At 37.1% G+C, this 20983-nt stretch overlaps 3 protein-coding genes across 3 annotated transcripts; 1 reads left to right on the top strand and 2 right to left on the bottom strand.

The window, feature by feature from the left end:
- The first annotated feature begins 491 nt into the window (after positions 1 to 491).
- LOC142846772 (olfactory receptor 8D2-like) lies at positions 492 to 1427 on the top strand. Its single transcript, XM_075967580.1, has one exon. The coding sequence runs from the start codon at positions 492 to 494 to the stop codon at positions 1425 to 1427; it is 936 nt and encodes a 311-aa protein (XP_075823695.1).
- A 6708-nt stretch (positions 1428 to 8135) lies between these two features.
- On the bottom strand, positions 8136 to 9068 carry LOC142847107 (olfactory receptor 10D3-like). The gene has a single exon (XM_075967837.1). The coding sequence runs from the start codon at positions 9066 to 9068 to the stop codon at positions 8136 to 8138; it is 933 nt and encodes a 310-aa protein (XP_075823952.1).
- Positions 9069 to 14225: 5157 nt separating this feature from the next.
- Positions 14226 to 15194, bottom strand: LOC142847106 (putative olfactory receptor 10D4). Its single transcript, XM_075967836.1, has one exon. The coding sequence runs from the start codon at positions 15168 to 15170 to the stop codon at positions 14226 to 14228; it is 945 nt and encodes a 314-aa protein (XP_075823951.1). The 5' UTR covers positions 15171 to 15194.
- Between the last annotated feature and the right edge of the window lie 5789 nt (positions 15195 to 20983).

Raw genomic sequence — 20983 nt, 5'->3', positions numbered from 1 at the left:
TTTGTGATTAGAACTGAGTAAGCTAGGTAGAAGGGAAACTCAAGCAAGATCAGTAAAAAAAGTTCAAGTCCGAGACATAGACACAACAGCTGTTGGAGACCCAACCCACCAAATGGAAGACCATCTCTCAGTAGGTGCTCCTGGAAGGTGTATGAATAACAGTTATTCTTCTTTTGCAGGGAAATCTAGAGCTTCCTTGGTAGCAACATGACTTTCACACTTAAATGTCACATGAGGACTATAAAAGAGAAACCTAGTGGGTATTACTTCTCAATGCATGGAATACAAATGAAGCCAAGTGAAGTGTAATCTTGATGGTAGGTGATACTCAAAGAAGTACTGCTAGATTGTTGAGTTTAGATTTCAAAAACTTGGTTCTTTTTAAAAAAAAAAACATGTCATTTGTCAAACTTCAAACTGACAAATATTGCCAACTGGTAATGTTTGCCTCTCTCCATTGACTCATTCAACTCATGAAAGCTGGGAGGAGAATGAGCCCAGGAAATCACTCTACCTTATTTGTCCTTGAGGGGTTAACAGACAAGCCAGGGCTCCAGATTCCACTCTTTACCCTGTTTCTATTGATCTATGTGGTCTCTGTGTCGGGAAACTTGGGGTTAGTTTTTTTAATCAGGATTAGCTCTCAGCTTCACACACCCATGTACTATTTTCTCAGTAACTTGTCCTTCATAGATCTCTGCTACTCCTCTGTTATAATCCCAAAGATGTTGGTGAACTTTGTATCAGAGAAGAATTCCACAGCCTTTCCTGAGTGCATGACCCAGCTGTTTCTGTTCTCGTTCTTCGGTATTGATGACTCCTACATGCTAACAGTCATGGCATATGATCGTTACGTTGCCATTTGCAACCCCTTGCTCTACAATGTCATCATGTCTCACAGAGTCTGTGTGCTACTATCCACTGCTGTATATGCTATGGGGGCCTTTGGAGCCACCATCCATACCAGCTACATTTCCAGCCGTTCCTTCTGTGGAGCTAATGTCATTCACCATTACTTCTGTGACATCCTCCCTCTTCTGAACATAGCCTGCTCAAGAGACTATACCAAGGAGTTTTGGGTGATGCTGCTGGTGGGATTTAATGTATTTGCAAGTGTGTTTGCCATCTTCATCTCTTATGCCTTCATCCTTGCCAGCATCCTGAGAATTCGCTCAGCAGATGGCAGATCCAAAGCCTTCAGTACATGCAGTTCCCATCTTGTAGCTGTTGGAGTCTTCTACGGTTCCATCATCTTCATGTATTTGAAACCAGCTACAGGTGACACAACCCAGGAAAAAGTAGCTTCTGTCTTTTACACTACCGTGATTCCCATGCTTAATCCCCTTATATACAGTCTTAGGAACAAAGATGTTAAAGAAGCCATTAGAAAACTTATGAATGGTGGGTTACACTCTCGGTCTCTATAGAAGACATCTTAAAGCTAGCAATTTAAACATTCATTTTATCTTTTAAATTGTCCTGTGTAAGAATGCTATTTAAACAAGACGAGTCATCTTCAAGTAAAATGTCTGTGTGGTTTATTTTGGTAAACCTCACTCCACCCTTTAATATCGCTACTCCTAGCACAGTGGTTTTTACTTTCCTTAGTATCTATAGCCTACTTTCTTACTTACTGGTAGACAGATAAAGTATACACATAAATGTATATGTATACATGTGTGTGTATTTGTATTCTTACCAAATACTACTAAGAAAAAATAAGACAAATAAATATATAGCAGTCTCATATGAAATAGCTAGGTCTATTTTGTAAATTCTAAAGATTATATTTATTGATTTGTGGATGGAGGGGTGCCATGAAAGGAGCGTTGGCTCTCTCCTTTTCCTGGAGATTAAGTCTTCAGTGACAAGCATCCTAACCCACTAAGCCTCCTCAATGGCCTACAGCTGTATTTTAATACAAATATACAAACATATGAAGAATGAGGAATACAATTATGAAAATGAAATGGAGAAGAGATAGAATTCAACAACAGTGAGGGGAGACAGGGTTGTGAATATATACTGAAGAGAACCTAATATGTACTCATGACTTTGATGAGGATTCAAGAGGGGGATCATAATAGGAAACCATTTAAATATTTTTGAGTTTGCAGCTGGAATTTTGGGATGGTAATTTTCAATGACACAGAAACTTGTGAATGAGCTTTTTCGTATGAAGACTGTGGTAGTTTGAATGTAATTTGCCCCATAATCTTATAGGGAGTGGCACTGTTAGGAAGTGCGGCTTTGTTAGAGTCGGCATGGCCTTGTTAGAGGAAGTGTGTCCCTGTGAGGGCAGGCTTTGATATTTTCTATGCTCACAGTACTGCTCAGTGTCTCAGTTGATTTCCTGTTGCCTGCAAGATATAGGACTCTCAGCTGCTTAGCCAGCATCATGTCTACCTGTAGACTGTAATATTCCCCTTCACAATAAGAATGGACTGAACCTCTGAAACTGTAAATGAGCCACCCCAATTAAATGTTTTCTTTTCAAGAGTTTTCATGATCATTGTGTCTTTTCACAGCAATAAAAACCCTAACTAACTCTCAGACACATTCAATTAACAACAATTATGGTCATTATCTTCACCAAACTTTCCTCTTTAGGAAATAACAAGATTTCATTTTTATTCGTATTGCAACATTTATTATTGAAGAAAATATTTTCCAGGAAACTCACAGATACTTCATAGATTTCTCCTGAAACTAGTTAGCATTAAGAAAACTACTGACTGTGGGTGTGATCAGGGCAGGCACAGGCATAACTGAACTCACACTCACACAATTCTGAGGGGTACATATTTCCTAAGTAACTGTCATGTTTCACAAAAATCCATTCCCCAGCAATGAGATTGGAACCAACAATCAGATAAAGCCAAAGCAATGAGCCAGAGTTGGAAAGAGCAGGAAGATGTGAAGGATAAATAATGTGTTGTCTTCTGTTTTCAATTAAAGTATCAGAAGACAGTAATTATACTGATGTTAAAAGGGGCTGCTTATTAGTTCCCGGCTGCCCAGACCTGAAATAATCACACAGAAACTATATGAACTAAAACATTGCTTACCTATTAGCTTATGCGTATTTCTAGCTATCTCTTACATCTTAAATCAACCCATCTCTATTAATCTGTGCATCAACACAAGGTCATGGCCTACCGACAAATTTCTGCTAGACCCTGGTGGGTGTCTTCCTCCTTCAGCAGTAACATGGCTTCTCTCTGACTCTTCCTACTCTCTCTCTCTCTCTCTCTCTCTCTCTCTCTCTCTCTCTCTCTCTCTCTCTCTCTCTCTCTCCATCTCTGGTCAAATTTCCCACCTGGATTTACTCTGTTAAGCCATTGAACGAAAGCAGCTTCTTTATTAACCAATGGCAATAAAGCATATCACAGCATACTGAGGGGAATCCCACATCATACCAGAATTTAGAAAAATCCATAGGAATATTTTCCAAAACAGCCCCATCAAATATGGCAAGTTTCTATTTAGTTTCTTTGTGGCTATTCTTTTAGGACATACAAAAAGTTTTCTTGTTTATAGGATTTTAGAAGCAAAATAAATGAGGCCAGACAGCATATACCTCCTTATTGGAGAGAAACTATGTACCTCCTTCATGACACTCATTTCAAATCTAATTTAACACTCTGATAAGAGCTAAAAAGTAAGGTCTCTAATAGTCATGGGCTTGTGTGAATTTTATATTCTGCCCCCAATTTCTAGAACAACAAAGATGCAAAGCTGCTCAAACACTGCAAGGTGAATGAATAAATGAATTTATGTACATAAAGATATAAACAAAAATAAAATCAAAAGAGTTATTTGCAGCCAATTTCTTGGATGCATAGATTGCACTCCTTTGGGAATTAATCTGATTGTACACCATCTGGTTCTTATGTTTTTATTACTATTATCCAAATGGTTTTCTCTAGCTTCTTGAAGATTATTCCAAGGCTACAAGACAGGAACGGCACTAAAATAAAAAGGAGACTATGTAACTGAGCTACTAGGTTTCATTAAGATTAATAACTTCTTAAAAAGACATAAAATCACTAATGTCACCCTATAAAAGATCTTTAATTAAAAATATATTCAAGTTCTACCTATATGAATAATATTTCATTGTGTAAATGCACCATATATGCTTTATCTGTTCATCTGTTGATGGATATCTAGGTTGTTTCCAGTTTCTGGATGTCATGAGTAGATTAGCAATGAGAGTGAATGACACAGACCTTAGTTCTTCCTCCACCAGTGACCTCTACCATTCCTCCCAACTCCCTTTTCTTTTTCACTTTTCACTGACCCTAGACCCACAGCCTTAAAAAAAAATGGAAACAAATTAAAGGTTCAAAGTCCTTTAAAATATACAAAGTACCTAATCCCGAACTTAAAAATCAAAAACTAAGCCGGGCGGTGGTGGCGCACGCCTTTAATCCCAGCACTCGGGAGGCAGAGGCAGGTGGATCTCTGTGAGTTCGAGACCAGCCTGGTCTACAAGAGCTAGTTCCAGGACAGGCTCCAAAGCCACAGAGAAACCCTGTCTCGAAAAACAAAAAAAAAAAAATCAAAAACTACAAAGATAGCTTCTTATTTATTCCAAGTGAGAAGAATCAGAGCCAAGTTACAAAAAAAAAAAAAATCCAAGACAAAAAAACATCCAACAAAGTAAATCAAATCTTGTAGCCCAAAGACTAGTATCCTGGTCTCACGCATGGTCTTCTGTGTTCCAAAAAGCATAGGTGCACACAGTTTATCTCATAGACTCCTATTGACTCAACTCCACATCTGCCACTGACCTTGGTGTTCACTCTACATGCCTGGCATCCTCCATACCCTGAGTTTCCACTGGAACTGAAGCTGTGCCTTTAAGAACAGGGGGTCCTCTCTTCAGGAAATCCAACAGTGCCACATGGTGCCAAGCCCCTTCTGCTCTCCATGAATCCTTCATGTCTTCAATACCAGTGTAAAGTGGGAGACTTCTTCACATTATTCTGTTCAGTCACCAGCTGCAGATATAGCCTTAGCCTCATCCTGGACTACATCCTGTGAACTGACAGTGAAGAAATATTTCCCAAAAGAGTTTGCCCAAATGGTGCAGGTCTCTTTATCTATCTTACAGAAGTGAAAATGGTTTATGGTTTTGTTTTGGTTGTTTTTTTTTTTTAATGTACCTTCAGTCTTGGTTAATTTCTTTTTCTATCTAATTTTTTCTATTTTTCCTTTTTTCTTATTTTTTAATTTTTTTCCGTTTTTTGATTTTCATTGAGCTCTACATTTTTCTCTCCTCCTCGCCCTACCTCTTCCCTCCCCCCTGTAACCCTCCCCCATACTTCCAATTTACTCAGGAGATCTTGGTTTTTTCTACTTCCCATGTAGATTAGATCTATGTAAGTCTCTCTTAATGTCTTCATTGTTGTCTAAGTTCTTTGGGATTGTGGTTTTAGGCTTTTTTTGTTTTATGTTTAAAAACCACCTATGAGTGAGTACATGTGATAATTGTCTTTCTGTGTCTAGGTTACCTCACTCAAAATGTTTTCTAGCTCCATCCATTTTCCTGCAAAATTCATGATGTTGTTATTTTTTTCTGCTGTGTAGTACTCCATTGTTAAAGATAAAAAGCCAAGAAGACAAGATACAGTTACAATGCAAAGCTAGCTCTACCTTTGCTGTGCATATGATACTAATTTAAATTAAGCCCAATATGCATGATGACTTATGATTGTAATATGATCACTAAAGAGGTTGAAGCAGGATAATTACATAAGTTCAAGACCGGCCTGGCTGTGGAACAAGAACCTGTCTCAAACAAAACAAAAATAAATGCATAAAGAAATATTAAATAGTTATAATTTTAGCCGGGCAATGGTGGCGCATGCCTTTAATCCCAGCACTCGGGAGGCAGAGGTAGGCGGATCTCTGTGAGTTCGAGACCAGCCTGGTCTACAGAGCTAGTTCCAGGACAGGCTCCAAAGCCACGGAGAAACCCTGTCTCGAAAAACCAAAAAAAAAAAAAATAGTTATAATTTTGTTAATTTTCATATACAATTTTGTTTCCATCCTTATAGTTTTTTTCTTTTTATTTACTTGTGCAAATATTAATATTTCCAAATTAAAATGTATTTTGTGGATTGTTATACCTTATTTAAATACTACTGTGAGTCTGTAAAGCTAGATAAATAGTATTGTCTTACATCTAAATATTTATACAGTTTCCACGGTCTTACTACACAAGTAACCCAGATGTGAAATTTTCATATTGTTTGAGCAACAACTTCTGGATAAGACTAAAATAACAATAAACTTCTACATTAAAAAGTACTTAACAGGGCTGGAGAGACAAAGCTGCAGATAAAGGCAGTTGTTTGTAAAGCTAACAACATGAAACCAATCCCTAGAACCCCAACCCTGAATCAATATAGTGGAAGGAGAGGGTCAGATCACTCAAGATAGCCTCCACACGTATTCATGCACACACACACACACACACACACACACACACACACACACACACACACTAATAGCAACAACAATGATAATAATAATAAATGTAAATAATTTTAAAAGTAACCGTAGATGATATTGTTAGATACTGCTGAATTCCTCTATGTCACTTGTAATAACTGGTATTCTGAACGAATTGTGTATAAGAGCATTTTTACTTACAGTCTTATTAATGTTTTATTTTTTTATTACACAATGAAATACCTGGGATCCTTTTTCTTCACTTAATTAAAATATAAACTCTGGACAGAGTATATGGCACAACATTTGAAGACTCTTCACAGATAACATAAGCAAGCAGAAAGGGAAGAATAGCACAAGGGGAACCAGAGTCGGTTACACTGAGTGCTTATGTTACAGCTGGTACTGTTTTCATCTTAATAGCTAATTAAATAGATAAGGTTTTTTCACTGGTTTGGAATATAGTACACCTTTATCAGAACTCTATCTAAAGTCATTTATAGATAATCCCTTTGCTTTTTGTCATTTATTGTTTGCTAATTTGTTGGGTGCCCTTTTGAGATTTAGTGTGCAAGCATATTTTTGTGTGTGGTGTGGTTATAAACTCTATTTTTTTTCTTCTTTATCAAATAGCAACCTGACTGGTAGTCTCCTGCATTAAAAGACACCTTGTTTTCTCAGATAATTTAGATTCTGTTTATGTATTTCAATTCTATACAATGTGATTATAATTTTGGATGTCATATTCCACTACATATCTATATTTGATGCCTTTTCTAAAGTTTTGGAATGCTTGTATTTTAATATCAATTAATTCTTATTTATTCTGTATTTTTTCAAGTATTTACTAACTACTTTTGTCTTTTAAAAACTGATTCTTAGCCTTAAATAGCCTCGGTGTACTGCAATTCTGCTATGACAACATAAGCTCAAAATGAACTTCTCAGTAATTATGATCAGAAATCTGGACAACATACAACGTGTTAGAATCATATCAGGACCATAAAGTAAATGAGCATAGAGTTCAAGTTTATTCAAAATGGACCACAAACATAACTAAAACTAAATTGAAGACATCTAAACTCATTCTATCCAGATCAGTCCAATACTAAAAACAAACCTGTAATGTATGAATTCATATATGTGAAATGGAATTGAATATTAATATGTCCTTTAAAAACAAGAAAGGAATACAATAGAGGGTAAAAATGGGTATTGATAATGGAAGAGAGGAACTCAAATGGAGGTCTCCCCAGGATAGGATGCACCAACTAGTTGTCCATGGATAAAAGGTCAGTCCTGAAAACATACATAAAACTAATATTATATTAATTCAAATGGTTATTTTTAAGAAAATGGTTGCATATACAAACATACATAGGATTATATGAATGTGCATATGTATATTACATATATTTGCAATACAGTAAGTGGAAAAAGAGACCATGAAGCTGAAGAAAAGAAGGAAGGTTTAGGGGGAGAAAAGGAAGGGATAAATGTTGTAATTATATTAAAAGTTTAAAATTTTAAGCAATAGAAATATAGGGTTCAATCAAAATAATATCTACTCATTATAAAGTATGCCACAACCAACTTTTAAGATCATATAAAAATAAGAGCAACTTTTATGAGATAATAGAGACAAACTGTCAAGTGAGATTATGATATAAATCTTATTCCCCAGGACTGTGCATCCCTTGTGTCAAGACCTTTCTCAAAGCCACCTTTACCTCCCTGTTTCTAAATGAATATATCAAAGGATTAAGGGAAGGAGTAACAATATTATTCAACACTTGAACCACTGAATCCAGCCAAGGACTGGAGGCAGGTCTGAGGTAAATGAGGACTACAGGGCCATAAAAGAGCAGGATGGATGTCAGGTGGGCACTGCAGGTGGAGAAGGCTCTGCGTCTGCCTTCAGAAGAACGGATTTTCAAGATGGAGATAACTATGCGAGAGTATGAAGTAAGAATAAGGAGGAAGCACACCAGTGCAACAAGACCTACATTGATGAAACTCACAGCCCGCGCCATATATGTGTCACCACAGGCCAGGCGCAACACCACGGGGATGTCACAGAAAAAGTTGTCCACTTCATTGGGTCCACAGTAGGGTAACTTGAAGATTAGAAACGTGAGAACAGACGCATGCAGACAGCTCCCCATCCAGGTAGCCACTGTCATGGAGGCACACACCCATGAACTCATGATGACTGTGTATCTCAGAGGGTGACAGCTGGCTGCAAAGCGGTCATAAGCCATCCCAGTATACAGGAAGCATTCAGCACAGCCCAGGAAATGATAGAAGAAGAGCTGGGAGGCACAGCCCTGGTAGGAGATGGTGTGGCTGTGTCCAGTGAGATAGAGCATCATCTTTGGGGAACTCACCGAAGGGAAAAATATATCAAGCACTGACAGGTTTCCCAAGAAGAAGTACATGGGTGTGTGAAGGTTGGAAGAGGTGAGGATGGCCAGGAGAATGAGTAGGTTTCCTGGGAGTGTGAGCAGGTAGAAGGCCAAAAAGAGAACAAAGAGAATCTTTTCCAACCCAACCGTATGTGGGATTCCCATCAGGAGGAATTCAGTTACCAAAGTGCAATTCCTCATTTTCAAGTTTACTTACTCCTGGAAGACAAAAAGATGGACCTACTTAGCTGAACTTCCCAAAGAAATTAAAGCCTTTGCAGATCACACTGGGACCCTTTGTATTTGAAAGAACTTTCAATATGAGATTTCATTTAATTTGTCTAATTAATATTTAATAACAAATTGGCCATTTATTTATTTTTAATTCTCCCCTAAAACTTAAAGAGGTCAACTTGAATTAAGAATATAGCATCAAATTAACAGTATAGAATAGCAGTTCTCAACCTTCCTAATGCTGTATCTCTTTAACACTGTTTCTTATATGTGGTGACCCCCAACCATTAAATTATATCCATTGCTACTTCATACCTGTAATTTTGATACTGTTATGAATCATAAGTATCTGGTATGAAGGATATCTGAAATGTAACCACTAGAAAGAGTTGCTTGGCTTTTTCAGGTTGAGTATCACTGGCATAGAGTATCACAATTACATACATCAGAGTTCAAATGTCACATCGACTCCTTATTCTGAATCCAGAGAGTTTTGTCAAATATCTCTGATTTTAATTTTATTCTCTGTGAAGAAACTATTAATTTAAATTTCTTGAAGGCACAAAGCTCTAATGTGCATAAAATATCTTATCAACTTTGTCCAAAAACATAGTATTTTCTTAAATAATTCAAAGTTCTAATACTCTGAATAATGAGACTTCAACTAAGCCACAATCACAGTGACTAGGAGCTATTGATTCATAAAACCTCTTTCTTGTCTTCAGAGTCAGTACAACTGAAAACTGAAATCCATATGGTGGGTGCATGAAAGAACAGAAGACAAAACATAATACACAATATAGGGAAAAGCCATTTACAGATGCCATTGTTATGAATTGATTGAATATAGAGTTTGTGTTCCCAAAAGCCATGATCCAAGCTATGGTTGTGTGCTATCCACATGAGTGTTGGTAAGACACACTGTCATAATTCATATCATAAATAGTACATAAAGTGACATGAATATCCAAACTCAAGTTGAGCTAAGTAAGCACAGGCTCTTACTCTTTCAAGGGGACATACACCACAGAAGAGAGGATGCTGAGAGAACGCATTCCAGTAAACCAGCACTTACACGCCAAAGCAGATGATGGAAAAATTGGGGCTAAAACCCACGGCCACATCTGCCCTCTGTGGTTGGAAGGGATGAAACAGAACAGCCTTGCTATGAAGCTGAGGGGAGGAGGAGGCTGCATCTTCTTAGCCTAAGACCCAGCTGATGATGCCTAGAATCTGTGATGCAGGAGGGCTCATGCCCTGAGTGTAAGAGCATCAGCTAGCCAGCCACTTAGGAGGAATAGATGTTTCCTTTGGGTCTCTTTTGGGATTCTTTTCCACAATGACCCTGACCAGAGAGAGTAGAATGGAGAGATCAGTTAGCTATGAAGATCTCTGCTTTTGTTTTTTCACTCCTTCTCATCTCTGCATTGCTTCCTATGCTCCCTAGAGTAGGATGTATTCACCTAGTCATTTTCAAGCCACTCAGGTGAAGCTCCTTTATTGCAGATACTGAGTTTTCCCTGGAGGAGTGCCATCCCTTGGGTTCAAATGCTGCAATTTACTCTGTTCTTTGGGGATCAAAATTAGAGAAAAGTGGAAAACATCTAAAATTGTACTGGTTTCAAGAAGAAGAAAATATATAACCTATCATGTAACATTTTGTTGTGGTTTCAATGAGAAATATCCCCATGAACTCATACATTTGCGTAGTGGGTCCCCAGATCATGAAGTCTTTGGGAGATGTAGACAGTCTGGAAAAAGTACTTCACTGGGAGAAGACTTTTTATAGCCTCTATCTCCTTCCTGTTCTCTCTCTGCTGATGCTTTCTATGTGGGAATGAAATGTGTGGAAATGAAATATCCATCCATTATGGACTCAGTCTCTTGGGAACTGTAAATCAAAATAAAGCCTTTTCATCTCTAATTTACTTTTTACCAGAGTATTATCACAACATCAGAAAAGCTACTAGTACATTTTACTCTGCAAACAAATGTTTTCTATAATATCCCATTATGAATATTTCTTTAAATGCTTGGATTTATACCTTATTTCTTACCTGAAAACATTTTTATTTTCCCTTAAGGCAACTATTAATGTTTACTTAGGTATATTTTAATCATTTAAATGGACTTTATGGATACTCTGATCAAACTATGAAATGGATATATAACTGTTATGTGGCTAACTAGTTGCCTTCTAATTCGATATGAACCCTACTTCACAAAAAGGTATCATGCCAGGTTCCTTAAACCTAGTTAAAAACTCATGGCTGGGAAGAACATAAGCCCCTAGTGGGAACATACTGCTGTTCTTTGCCAATATCTAAAAACTGCCTGCTAAATCTGTGTCGCTGCTCACAGATTTCTACTATTTGCAGCCTTGTTCAGACCTCTTTTTGCAATAGACAGTAGTTAATGAAAAGAATGAATAAATTATGAAAGCACTGAAAAATTGACTGTGAATGTTCAGACATAGAAAGAACATCGTTATTAATCCTCCTCGGATTCAGGGAACATCATGGAAGAAGAAGCAGACTGGATGGAACTGACGGTGGATGTCAAAGCATACTGAAATCCTGTCTTCTGGACATCACATGGATGTTAGCTACATGAACTCACAACAGTGTGATTACCTACATAAGACCTGTACCAGATAAAACCACTTAAAACTCAAGCACAAATGGGGAAAGTGCTCCCAAGATCCCATAACTAGCTAAGAAGCTGGTGAGGGCAATTGAGAGCTGCTACAGAAGGAGATATGTGGCTCAAATCTCATTTTCAGTATTTGCAAAGTGGTTAGAAGAGCAAATGGTGTCTAGAAGAACACATAGATGGCTTACTCTATATGTGTCTTACTCTAAGTGTTTCTGTGGTAAATCAAGGTAATCAAAACAGATAGTTATAATCACAAAAGTAGTTGATTAAATGTTAAAAGAATAAATTCTGAAGTAATACAAAAATAAAAAGTAAGTTTTGTTCATACTTTAATGCCTATTCATTATAATTCTGTTGCATTTAAGGAATTATGAGAGGTTATATATAATAGGAACTCTGGCTCTATATTTTTTCACTGCAATTTTTAAAAATTTATTCTCCCAGTTATAGACATAGATTGAAAATTATCTCATTTGATGACACATAAGGAACGAATCACAGCAGGTGCTGTTACTGATAGCCAAAGGACATATCGTCAACACAAACATTTTATGAGGAGGAGAAAGACAGAGTAAAGGAATTTACCACCTGAGTGCTGTCAGAAAAAAAAAAATCCAGAGGAGTGGAATAGCATTGGCTCAGAGTACTGAGATTGGATTTCAGGGGCCTTTTAAAACAGGGTAATAACAGTTCTAATGACCGCACTTGCTAAACATAGTGGACAATGAGGACTACTGAGAACTCAAGAACAATGGCAATGGGTTTTTGACCCTACTGCACGTACTGGCTTTGGGGGAGCCTAGGCAGTTTGGATGCTCACCTTACTACACCTGGATGGAGGTGGGTGGTCCTTCTACTTCCCACAGGTCAGGGAACCTTGATTGCTCTTCGGGCTGATGAGGGAGGGGGACTTGAATGGGGGAGGGGAGGGAAATGGGAGGCAGCGGCGGGGAAGAGGCAGAAATCTTTAATAAATAAATAAATTTTAAAAAAATAAAATAAAACAGGGTAATAGACACTTGGGGTTCTCAAACAAACCTTCTGTACAGATTTCCCCAGACACATACTGGCCTTGGAAATTGGATAGGTCTTTGAATTTTGGCCTGAAATTAATTAGCTGTTGCACCAATGTGTAAAGCCATCCAGCAAGAATGACTTGAGCAACAGCTTACACTATCACATCTGACAAACTGGTCTATGAATTGTTTCTTAGATACTTGTCATTTTTGGGTTTTGTTTTCATAAATTTTGCAGCTTTTAAAATCAACTTTGGATGATTAGAATACTGTGGTGTGGACTCAAATATTTCAAGAAAAGGAGCAGATGGATGCCAAGACTGTTTAATCAATAATCTTCTTTTTAATTTTAAGAATTGTAAGAATATTATGGTCTTTAGACAACCACAGGATTGGCTAATTTCTTGAGTTAAAAGTGAAATAGTATTTAACTTGCTGGAAAACAATGTGTCCATTTAAAGAATTAGAGGGAATTGCTTAGAATAGGAAACTGATTGTTACCCAGGAAATTTCCAGTAACAAAAAAAAAAGGAAACACATGTGTCTGATGACAAAACTACACTATTATGTAGCCCTTGCACATGGCCCCACTGTTGCAGGAATGCATTGGTCTGTCTGAGGTCCCTGAGGTGGTGTTTGAAAATGAGCCTTATCCACCTTCTCACGGTTTGGCTTCTGAATTAAATTGATTTCTTTACCAGCAACATTTGTGTCATGATAGCAGCTTTTGACTGGGGACTAGTCATACCAGGATCCTCTATCAATTCCCTGTGCTTCTTGGGAGTGCCTGAGCACTTTATTATGCATATTTTATTTTTTTTATAATACCAGTCACAGTTCATAACAAGCAAATAAACACTTTGGACTTTAAGAATCAGACAATAATCAATATTCTTCAGTCTATTTGAACGTGGCATCTCCTATACATGGATTCTTTTTTTGTTCTAAATTTGGTAATTTTCATCAAAATTGATAGAATAGAGATGCATTTACTTATTTCAATCCAGTTTTCAAATTCCATACCATATTAATGGTGATTAGCTTAACTGGGTGACCAAAGGGACATTTAGAAGAATATAGAAAGATATAATAGTTAAAAGAAGTGATGAGAGAAATTGAAGCAAGCATAACATACTCCATAGTCTCTAGATTGTACATAAGCTGATTGCCCCAATAGGTGCATGCAAAAATTAAAAGAACTCAATCAAGCAAAAGTGGATTTCACAGTAGATGTTGCAAGGCAGAAATATTCATTGTTTTGGCAAACTACAATTAAAAACACTGGGTTAATGTGAAAAGTCTTTTCTACATGGCTAAACCCACATATTAGCCCAAATAAGCCCTGCCTGTGAGGACGCCAACCAACCAAGCAGAGTAGCTTTGGTCATCTCACTAATTTGGCAACAGTTCTGATGACAGAAAACATGGAGCAACCTGAAAAGAATGATTGCTTCTATTCCTTATACCCCAAAGGTTGCATTGCTTGACTTAACACCTTTCTCAGGGCTAATTTCACTTCCTTGTTTCTCAAAGAATAAATCAGAGGATTCAAGGAAGGGGTGACAACATTATTAAACACTTGGACAACAGAGTCCAGCCAGGGGCTAGAAGCAGGTCTGAGATAAACAAGAATCACAGGACCATAGAACAATAGAATGGATGTGAAGTGGGCACTGCAGGTGGAGAAGGCTCTGCGCCTGCCTTCTGATGAACGGATTTTCAAGATGGAGATGACGATACGAGTGTAGGAAGTGAGAACAAGGAGAAAACATGTAAGGGCAACAATGCCAACATTGGTAAAACTCACAGTCTGTGCTAGAGAGGTGTCTGCACATGCCAGGGACAGCACCACAGGAATGTCACAGAAGAAACTGTCCACCTCATTGGGTCCACAGTAGGGTAACTTAAAGATAAGAAAAGTGAGGATGCTTCCATGTACAAAGCCCCCCAGCCAAGTGCCCACTGTGAAGAGGGTACACACCTTGTAGTTCATGATGATCGTGTATCTCATAGGGTAGCAAATAGCCACAAAGCGATCATAGGCCATCACTGTGTACAGGAAACACTCAGTACACCCCAGGGTGTGATAGAAGAAAATCTGTGAGGCACAGCCCTGGTATGAGATAGTGCAACTCTGCAACATTAGGCAATCCATCATCTTAGGAGAATTTACAGAAGGAAAGAATATGTCAAACACTGCCAGGTTCCCCAGGAAGAAATACATGGGGGTATGGAGGTTGGGGGAAGCAAGGATGGTGAGGAAGATAAGCAGGTTCCCCAGCAAGGCAAAGACATAGAAGATCAGGAACAGGACAAAGAGCATGTTCTCTAGCCCTTCGCTGTTGGAAATTCCCAGCAGGATGAACTCTGTCACAAAGGTGTAGTTCCTCATGTTCATGACACAGGTAGTCCTGGAAAAGTCAAGCAATGTTGTCCATGAGTAACTGAGAACAGCTTCCTGACCAAGGGATTCCTATCTAAGGCAGTGACTGCATAAACAGGAAAAAGAGAAACAGTGATGAATCTACTCTTGGCATTCAGTTAAGTTGTGATTCACATTTGGTCTCCATTTCTTTACATGTTAGGTGGGGGAAAAGAATATTACTCGGTGATCGTTTTTTACCAGTCTGTTTCTTCACATTTGCCTTATAATAATAAACAAAAAAAGCTGGTACATTTCAGAGCACCCATTTTTCTTATGAAACCTGTGTTATCAGATGACGACTTCACTTCACTTTGGATGGCCAAGCTGTGCTTGAATTGTACATAACATGATTGCTCCAATAGAGCATGCAAAATGTGAAAAGGAAAAGAAAGTAAGACTCTTCTTTTTAATGTTTGCCTCCAAAAATATACTTTCCACTCTTCATCAATCATAGTTAGAATAGCATGTTGCTTTTATTTAGAATACACACACAGACTCACACACACAGAGGCAGAATGTGGACTGAGTTTAGAAGCAGACGCTGTACAATGATACACAAACACTTTCTACATTCCCATGATCTATCTTCTCAGTCAAATTCTATTTCTATGCTAAAAATCTCACAAATGGAAATTTCAATATCATTAGAGCTTTTTAACATTATTAATTAGGATACTAATCAGTAATTAATAATCGCCAAAAAATCTTCTTCTGTTTTGTGTTGCACTTATCTTAACCTTCTACGTATGACCAGCAGCTAATTTTGTTCTACTGTATCTAACGTTTGTTTTTGAAAGCAGTTTTATCCATTCAGAGTGCCTAATAGATTGCAGATGTGTGTTATTTGGGTTTTGACCAAATAAAATCTTTGCTATACAAAAAGCATAATTGGTGGCAAGAATGAAGAGAAACAAAAAGGTTTCAGATAATCATTGTCCCTAGTGTACAAGCCAGGTCCTGTCTGAATTTAGTCTTATTCAAACCATATGATTAAATTAAAATCCCAGAAGTTATAGACAGGATGCAAAAATTCTCTGTTTTAGCTATTAGACATTGACTTTGGACCTTAGCAATAAATATAATTTCACACACTCATTTTCTATCAGCCTGCCAGAATTATAAAGATAAATGAAATTCCCATACACAGAGAAATGTAAATGTGGTTTCTGACCGTTGCCTTCTTCCACCAATGTGGGCCTCTGGACCCCGAGTAACTTCATGGCTCGGAACCTCACCTACACTAAGGAAAATGGATAATGTTCAGCCTCCAATGATTGTGACCTGAGTGAGATAAAAGTATAATGCTGTGGTTTGTGTTGGTCCTTTAGTGGCAAATACATAATGAAGTTAGTTTAACAAGTTATCCTCCAGCAAGTAACCCTGCAGTAAGAATGATCATACAAAAACAACAAAAGCCTTGCAGGTAAGATGAAAATCTAATTTAAAACAGCTTATAAAGAACTTAGTACATTTAATATTATTACATTTGTTTATATATTTATTTAACCATAGATATTTATGGAGCCTGTGATTAAAGACAAAAGAAGACACATTGATCTGGAGGGGCATTATTTTCCTCTCACTTAAACAATGTGTTTCATGAAGGAGCATTTAGTAGGTTAAAAGATCTCAGGAGCTCTCTTATTCATAGACTTCCTGTGTGTGACCCAGTAACCAGATTCACACTGCAAGCTGCACAGCTGACTGGCCCTCACCTGCCCTAAGGAAAGTATAGAGTTCACAGCTCTTTTGGATGCATGTTTAGAATCCTTCTCCCTGGAAATCTGCAGTCAGACCTCAATATCATACTTCATATATGAATATCCTAAGAAAGGACAAGATACCAGGGAAACGCTCTGGAATTGTGTCTTTCTTAACCATAAAGATTCCAAATTCCTACCACAGAAGATTTCTGGTTAAAACCTATATGACCACCTTTCAGGGAGACAGAAGAAGGAATCACACTTCTGAGAGGAGTGTGAAAATTTATCTTTGTTTCAACAAGAAGCAAATTCTAAAATTTCACACTAATTTTTGTGAATATCCTCGTTTCACTACATTCCCTTATATTTAGGTATGGAGATAAAATATCATGTGATGAAATAAACATATTGCCCATTAAGGAAGTATTCATGGATAAGGTGTGGAAAGATAGCAATAAGGATACTTATGACACAGGGATAATTTCTCATATCTGTGCTAAGTAAAAAATAGGACCCTATCTGCCTGATGTTACTCATTTCCTCCCTAAATCCTTCTGACAAACACACACACATGCACAGACACACACACACACACTCACACACACACACATACACATACATATGCAAACAACCTATAGGTTTTTCTTTCATTGCTTTCTCATGTTGATTTAATAATAGATCAATGAACTCAAACTTTTGTAATGGGTACCAGCTTCAGCACTCTGGGGGTTGAAGCATAAATATTGCTTGGCTTCTGATGATGGCGACCAACCTCAGCAACCATAGGCTTCTCATTTTAAAAAATTAAACAAAAACCTTTATCTTTAGTTCTGTGATTCTATATTTTAGAAAATAATGAACATAAAAGAATGGAAGAGAGAAAGGCATGCCCAAGAATGAAAAGAAGCCAGAGCTTTACTCACATACAGCAGCCAGGAATCACAGCTAATGTAAGCAAACAGATATCTTGAAAGTTTCTAGTCAAAAAGTTTCTAACAAAAGACTCTATTGTGCAGAAAGTGTCCTGATGTAGATACAAGATGCTTTGCCCTCTCCTCTTGAATCTATGACTCAGGTCTGCTATTAATTTGACCTTCAAATAATGAATTTATAATGTTTTATAACTAGAAGGATTAATGGAACTGGTCTCTTTGGGGACAATATCTCCAGTGACCTAAGATGTATGAATAAGCAAAGGGAATAATTAATGGCTTAAATTTCTTTTCTTATATCTTTTTCCCTTTCCTGGTCTCTCCCTCATTAATATACTCACTATAGAGGTAATATGACAATTTGTAACATATTTAGTAAATACATAAAACACAAGGGAAAACTGAATTTTCTTTTTTCTTATAAATTTTGTGACTTTGAAGTGATTTTCCCAATCATCCTACAACAGTTTTGAAGTATTATTAAGTATTACTAATCGTATTGCATATGTATGTTGTTTTTGTCTTTTGTTTAACCTAACTTTAATTCACTTTTTTTTCAAAGTACTATCGAAATCATTCCAATGCTTTAACCTACTTTTAGTAGTCACATTTAATCTACACAATATATGTGTGTGTGTTTGCGTGTGCACGCTCCACTTAACTATCTTCACCTTCTGGATAGTTATTTATGTTTCTTGGACATGTTTATAATATGTACTAAAGTAAACAAATAGAAAACAAAAAAATAGATGGATACATAAGCATGTATTGTTATTTGACAAATACTATAAATAAATTTATCTAAAAACGTTAAAAGATTTTATAATAAGTTGAAAAAGCATCCACATTCTTCACCAAAATATCACACAAATGATTTTTAGGCAACATAAAAAAAATTCTCCTCTGAGCCCTCTTGAGCCAGCCCCACACGATTAAAAATCATCTTTGCAACCACTGTCTTCCATGCTCCTCTGGTATGGCCAATTAAGCAGCACTTAAAACATTTCACTATTTTCCTAACCCAAAGTACTAATTCCAAATTCTGGCAAGCAAAAAACATGGCCAGACCTTTCAAAACAATACCCCAGTCCAATACCTGTCTTAGTTAGGGTTTTAATTGCTGTAAAGAAACACCATGACTATGACAGCCCTTATAAAGGTAAACATTTAATTGGGGTGGCATACCTTTTCAGAGGTTTATTCCATTATCATTATGGTACAACAGGAAGGTGTGCAGGCAGACATAGAGCTGGAGAAGTAGACTAGAGTCCTACATCTTGGCTTGCAGACAGCAGAAAAGGGTCATAGTTTCACACTGAGTAAAGTTTGAACAAAGGAGTCCTCAAAAATTCACCCACACATTGACACTCTCTCCCACAAGGCCACACCTATTCCAATAAAGCTATAGTTCCTAACAGTGCCACTCCCTTTAGGAGGCATTTCCTTTCAACACACCAAAATACCAAAAACTAATTTGACAAATTGCAAATTTAATCTATGGCGAAATATTTTCACTAGATAAATGGAATAATCTCCAAAGTTTCAAAGAACAAAACAAGACCCCAAATTCCCACAAGCTAATGTCATATTTAACGGTAACAAAGTGGTTATTTCATCTCTAGAATTAGGAACCAAGTTAATACTCACATCTTTTCTACTCAATGTTAAACAATTTTTGCATAAGACAATTCAGTATAAAAAAAGTAAAAGATGAATTTCAAATAAAAGTAAATTGAGTTTGCAGACAATGTGATTATCCATACAGATCTGGGGTTTAGCTGAAAATATTTCAATGATTAGTATTCAGGCTTGCAAAGTTGTTTACATAGTTGATACAGGAAAATTAATTGTAATCATATGATTATCATAGAGTAACATTCCAAATGATAGAAAATAACAATAAAACTGGGCTGGACCTGAACACTGACATTATACATCTTGAAAGAAAAATGTGCATGCATTCCTTATGAATGGCACTTTAGAGTACTAAAAGATTAGTTTACTAATGATTGACCTGTGAGTTAAATAAAATCCTAACAAACACTCTAGCAGGTTGCAACCAAGCTCTAAAATTCATATGGAAATCCAAAGGATTTTCAATGTCAAAATGTTTGGGGAAAAAAATGATGTTTCCAGTTACAGCAAAAGTTCATGAAGCTCACTCTCTCCGCTGTCTGTTAGTGTTAATAGAGTCACCAGAACACATGTAACTTTTCCCAAATATACAAACAAAACAACAACTACTAATACAAAATCATTAATAATATTTGAAGTTCTGGCTTGTTCATTACACAAATGTCATGGATTTTAGTGAATCATACCCCTGAAATATGCATGGTTCTTTTTTTCTATTTATTTATTTAATTTTGGTTTTACGAGACAGGGTTTCTTTGTGTAACAGCCCTAGCTGTCCTGTAAGTAGCTCTTATAGATCAGGCTGGCCTTGAACTCACAGAGATCCACCTGCCTCTGCCTCCCAAGTACTGGGAATAAAGGCATGCACCACTCCTGCCTGGCTTCTTTTCTTATTCTTAACAAAATAAATTCCAAAAAATGTTGCTGTTGAACTCTTCTTCTTGAAGACAGTTTCCAACTGTTTCTCCATTCACATGAGTGACCTTACTAACCTGTGAACAGCAAACAGTTAGGTAGCAAGAAATGCAGCAGGGCCAGGAAGAACACTCATGATGGCATTCACTTTTGAAAAAGAAACAACACCATTTTATATATACATAATTTCACACCTGCATGACCTAAAAAGAATTAAAAGTAATGAGTAGCAGCCATAATTGTATGTAAAGAAGGATGGGAGTTTAAAATCTGAAATAAAATTAAATAAAATTTAATAACAGAGTTTGAAAACTATTAAGTGTGAGCTAAATTGACAATAATGATCAAGTTATCCTTTCAAGTGGAGCTGATCTACTGGGAGCTCACCAAGGCCAGCTGGACTGTGACTGAAAAAGCATGGGTTAAAACTGGACTCTCTGAACATGGCGAACAATGAGGGCTGATGAGAACCCAAGGACAATGGCACGGGGTTTTGATCCTACTCAATGTGCTGGCTTTGTGGGAGCCTAGCCAGTTTGGATGTTCACCTTCCTAGATATGGACAGAGGGGGGAGGACCTAGGACTTACCACAGGGCAGGG

This window comes from Microtus pennsylvanicus, chromosome 3, assembly GCF_037038515.1.
Source record: "Microtus pennsylvanicus isolate mMicPen1 chromosome 3, mMicPen1.hap1, whole genome shotgun sequence".
In the NCBI taxonomy this organism is placed as follows: domain Eukaryota; kingdom Metazoa; phylum Chordata; class Mammalia; order Rodentia; family Cricetidae; genus Microtus; species Microtus pennsylvanicus.
Note: the sequence above shows the minus strand (reverse complement) of the source record. Positions and strands in the feature narration are given on the sequence as shown.

What these genes read in the sequence shown, in the direction of transcription:
- LOC142846772 (XM_075967580.1), top strand. Translation starts at nt 492, where the DNA reads ATGAGCCCAGGAAATCACTCTACCTTATTTGTCCTTGAGGGGTTAACA.
- LOC142847107 (XM_075967837.1), bottom strand. Translation starts at nt 9,068, where the DNA reads ATGAGGAATTGCACTTTGGTAACTGAATTCCTCCTGATGGGAATCCCA.
- LOC142847106 (XM_075967836.1), bottom strand. Translation starts at nt 15,170, where the DNA reads ATGAACATGAGGAACTACACCTTTGTGACAGAGTTCATCCTGCTGGGA.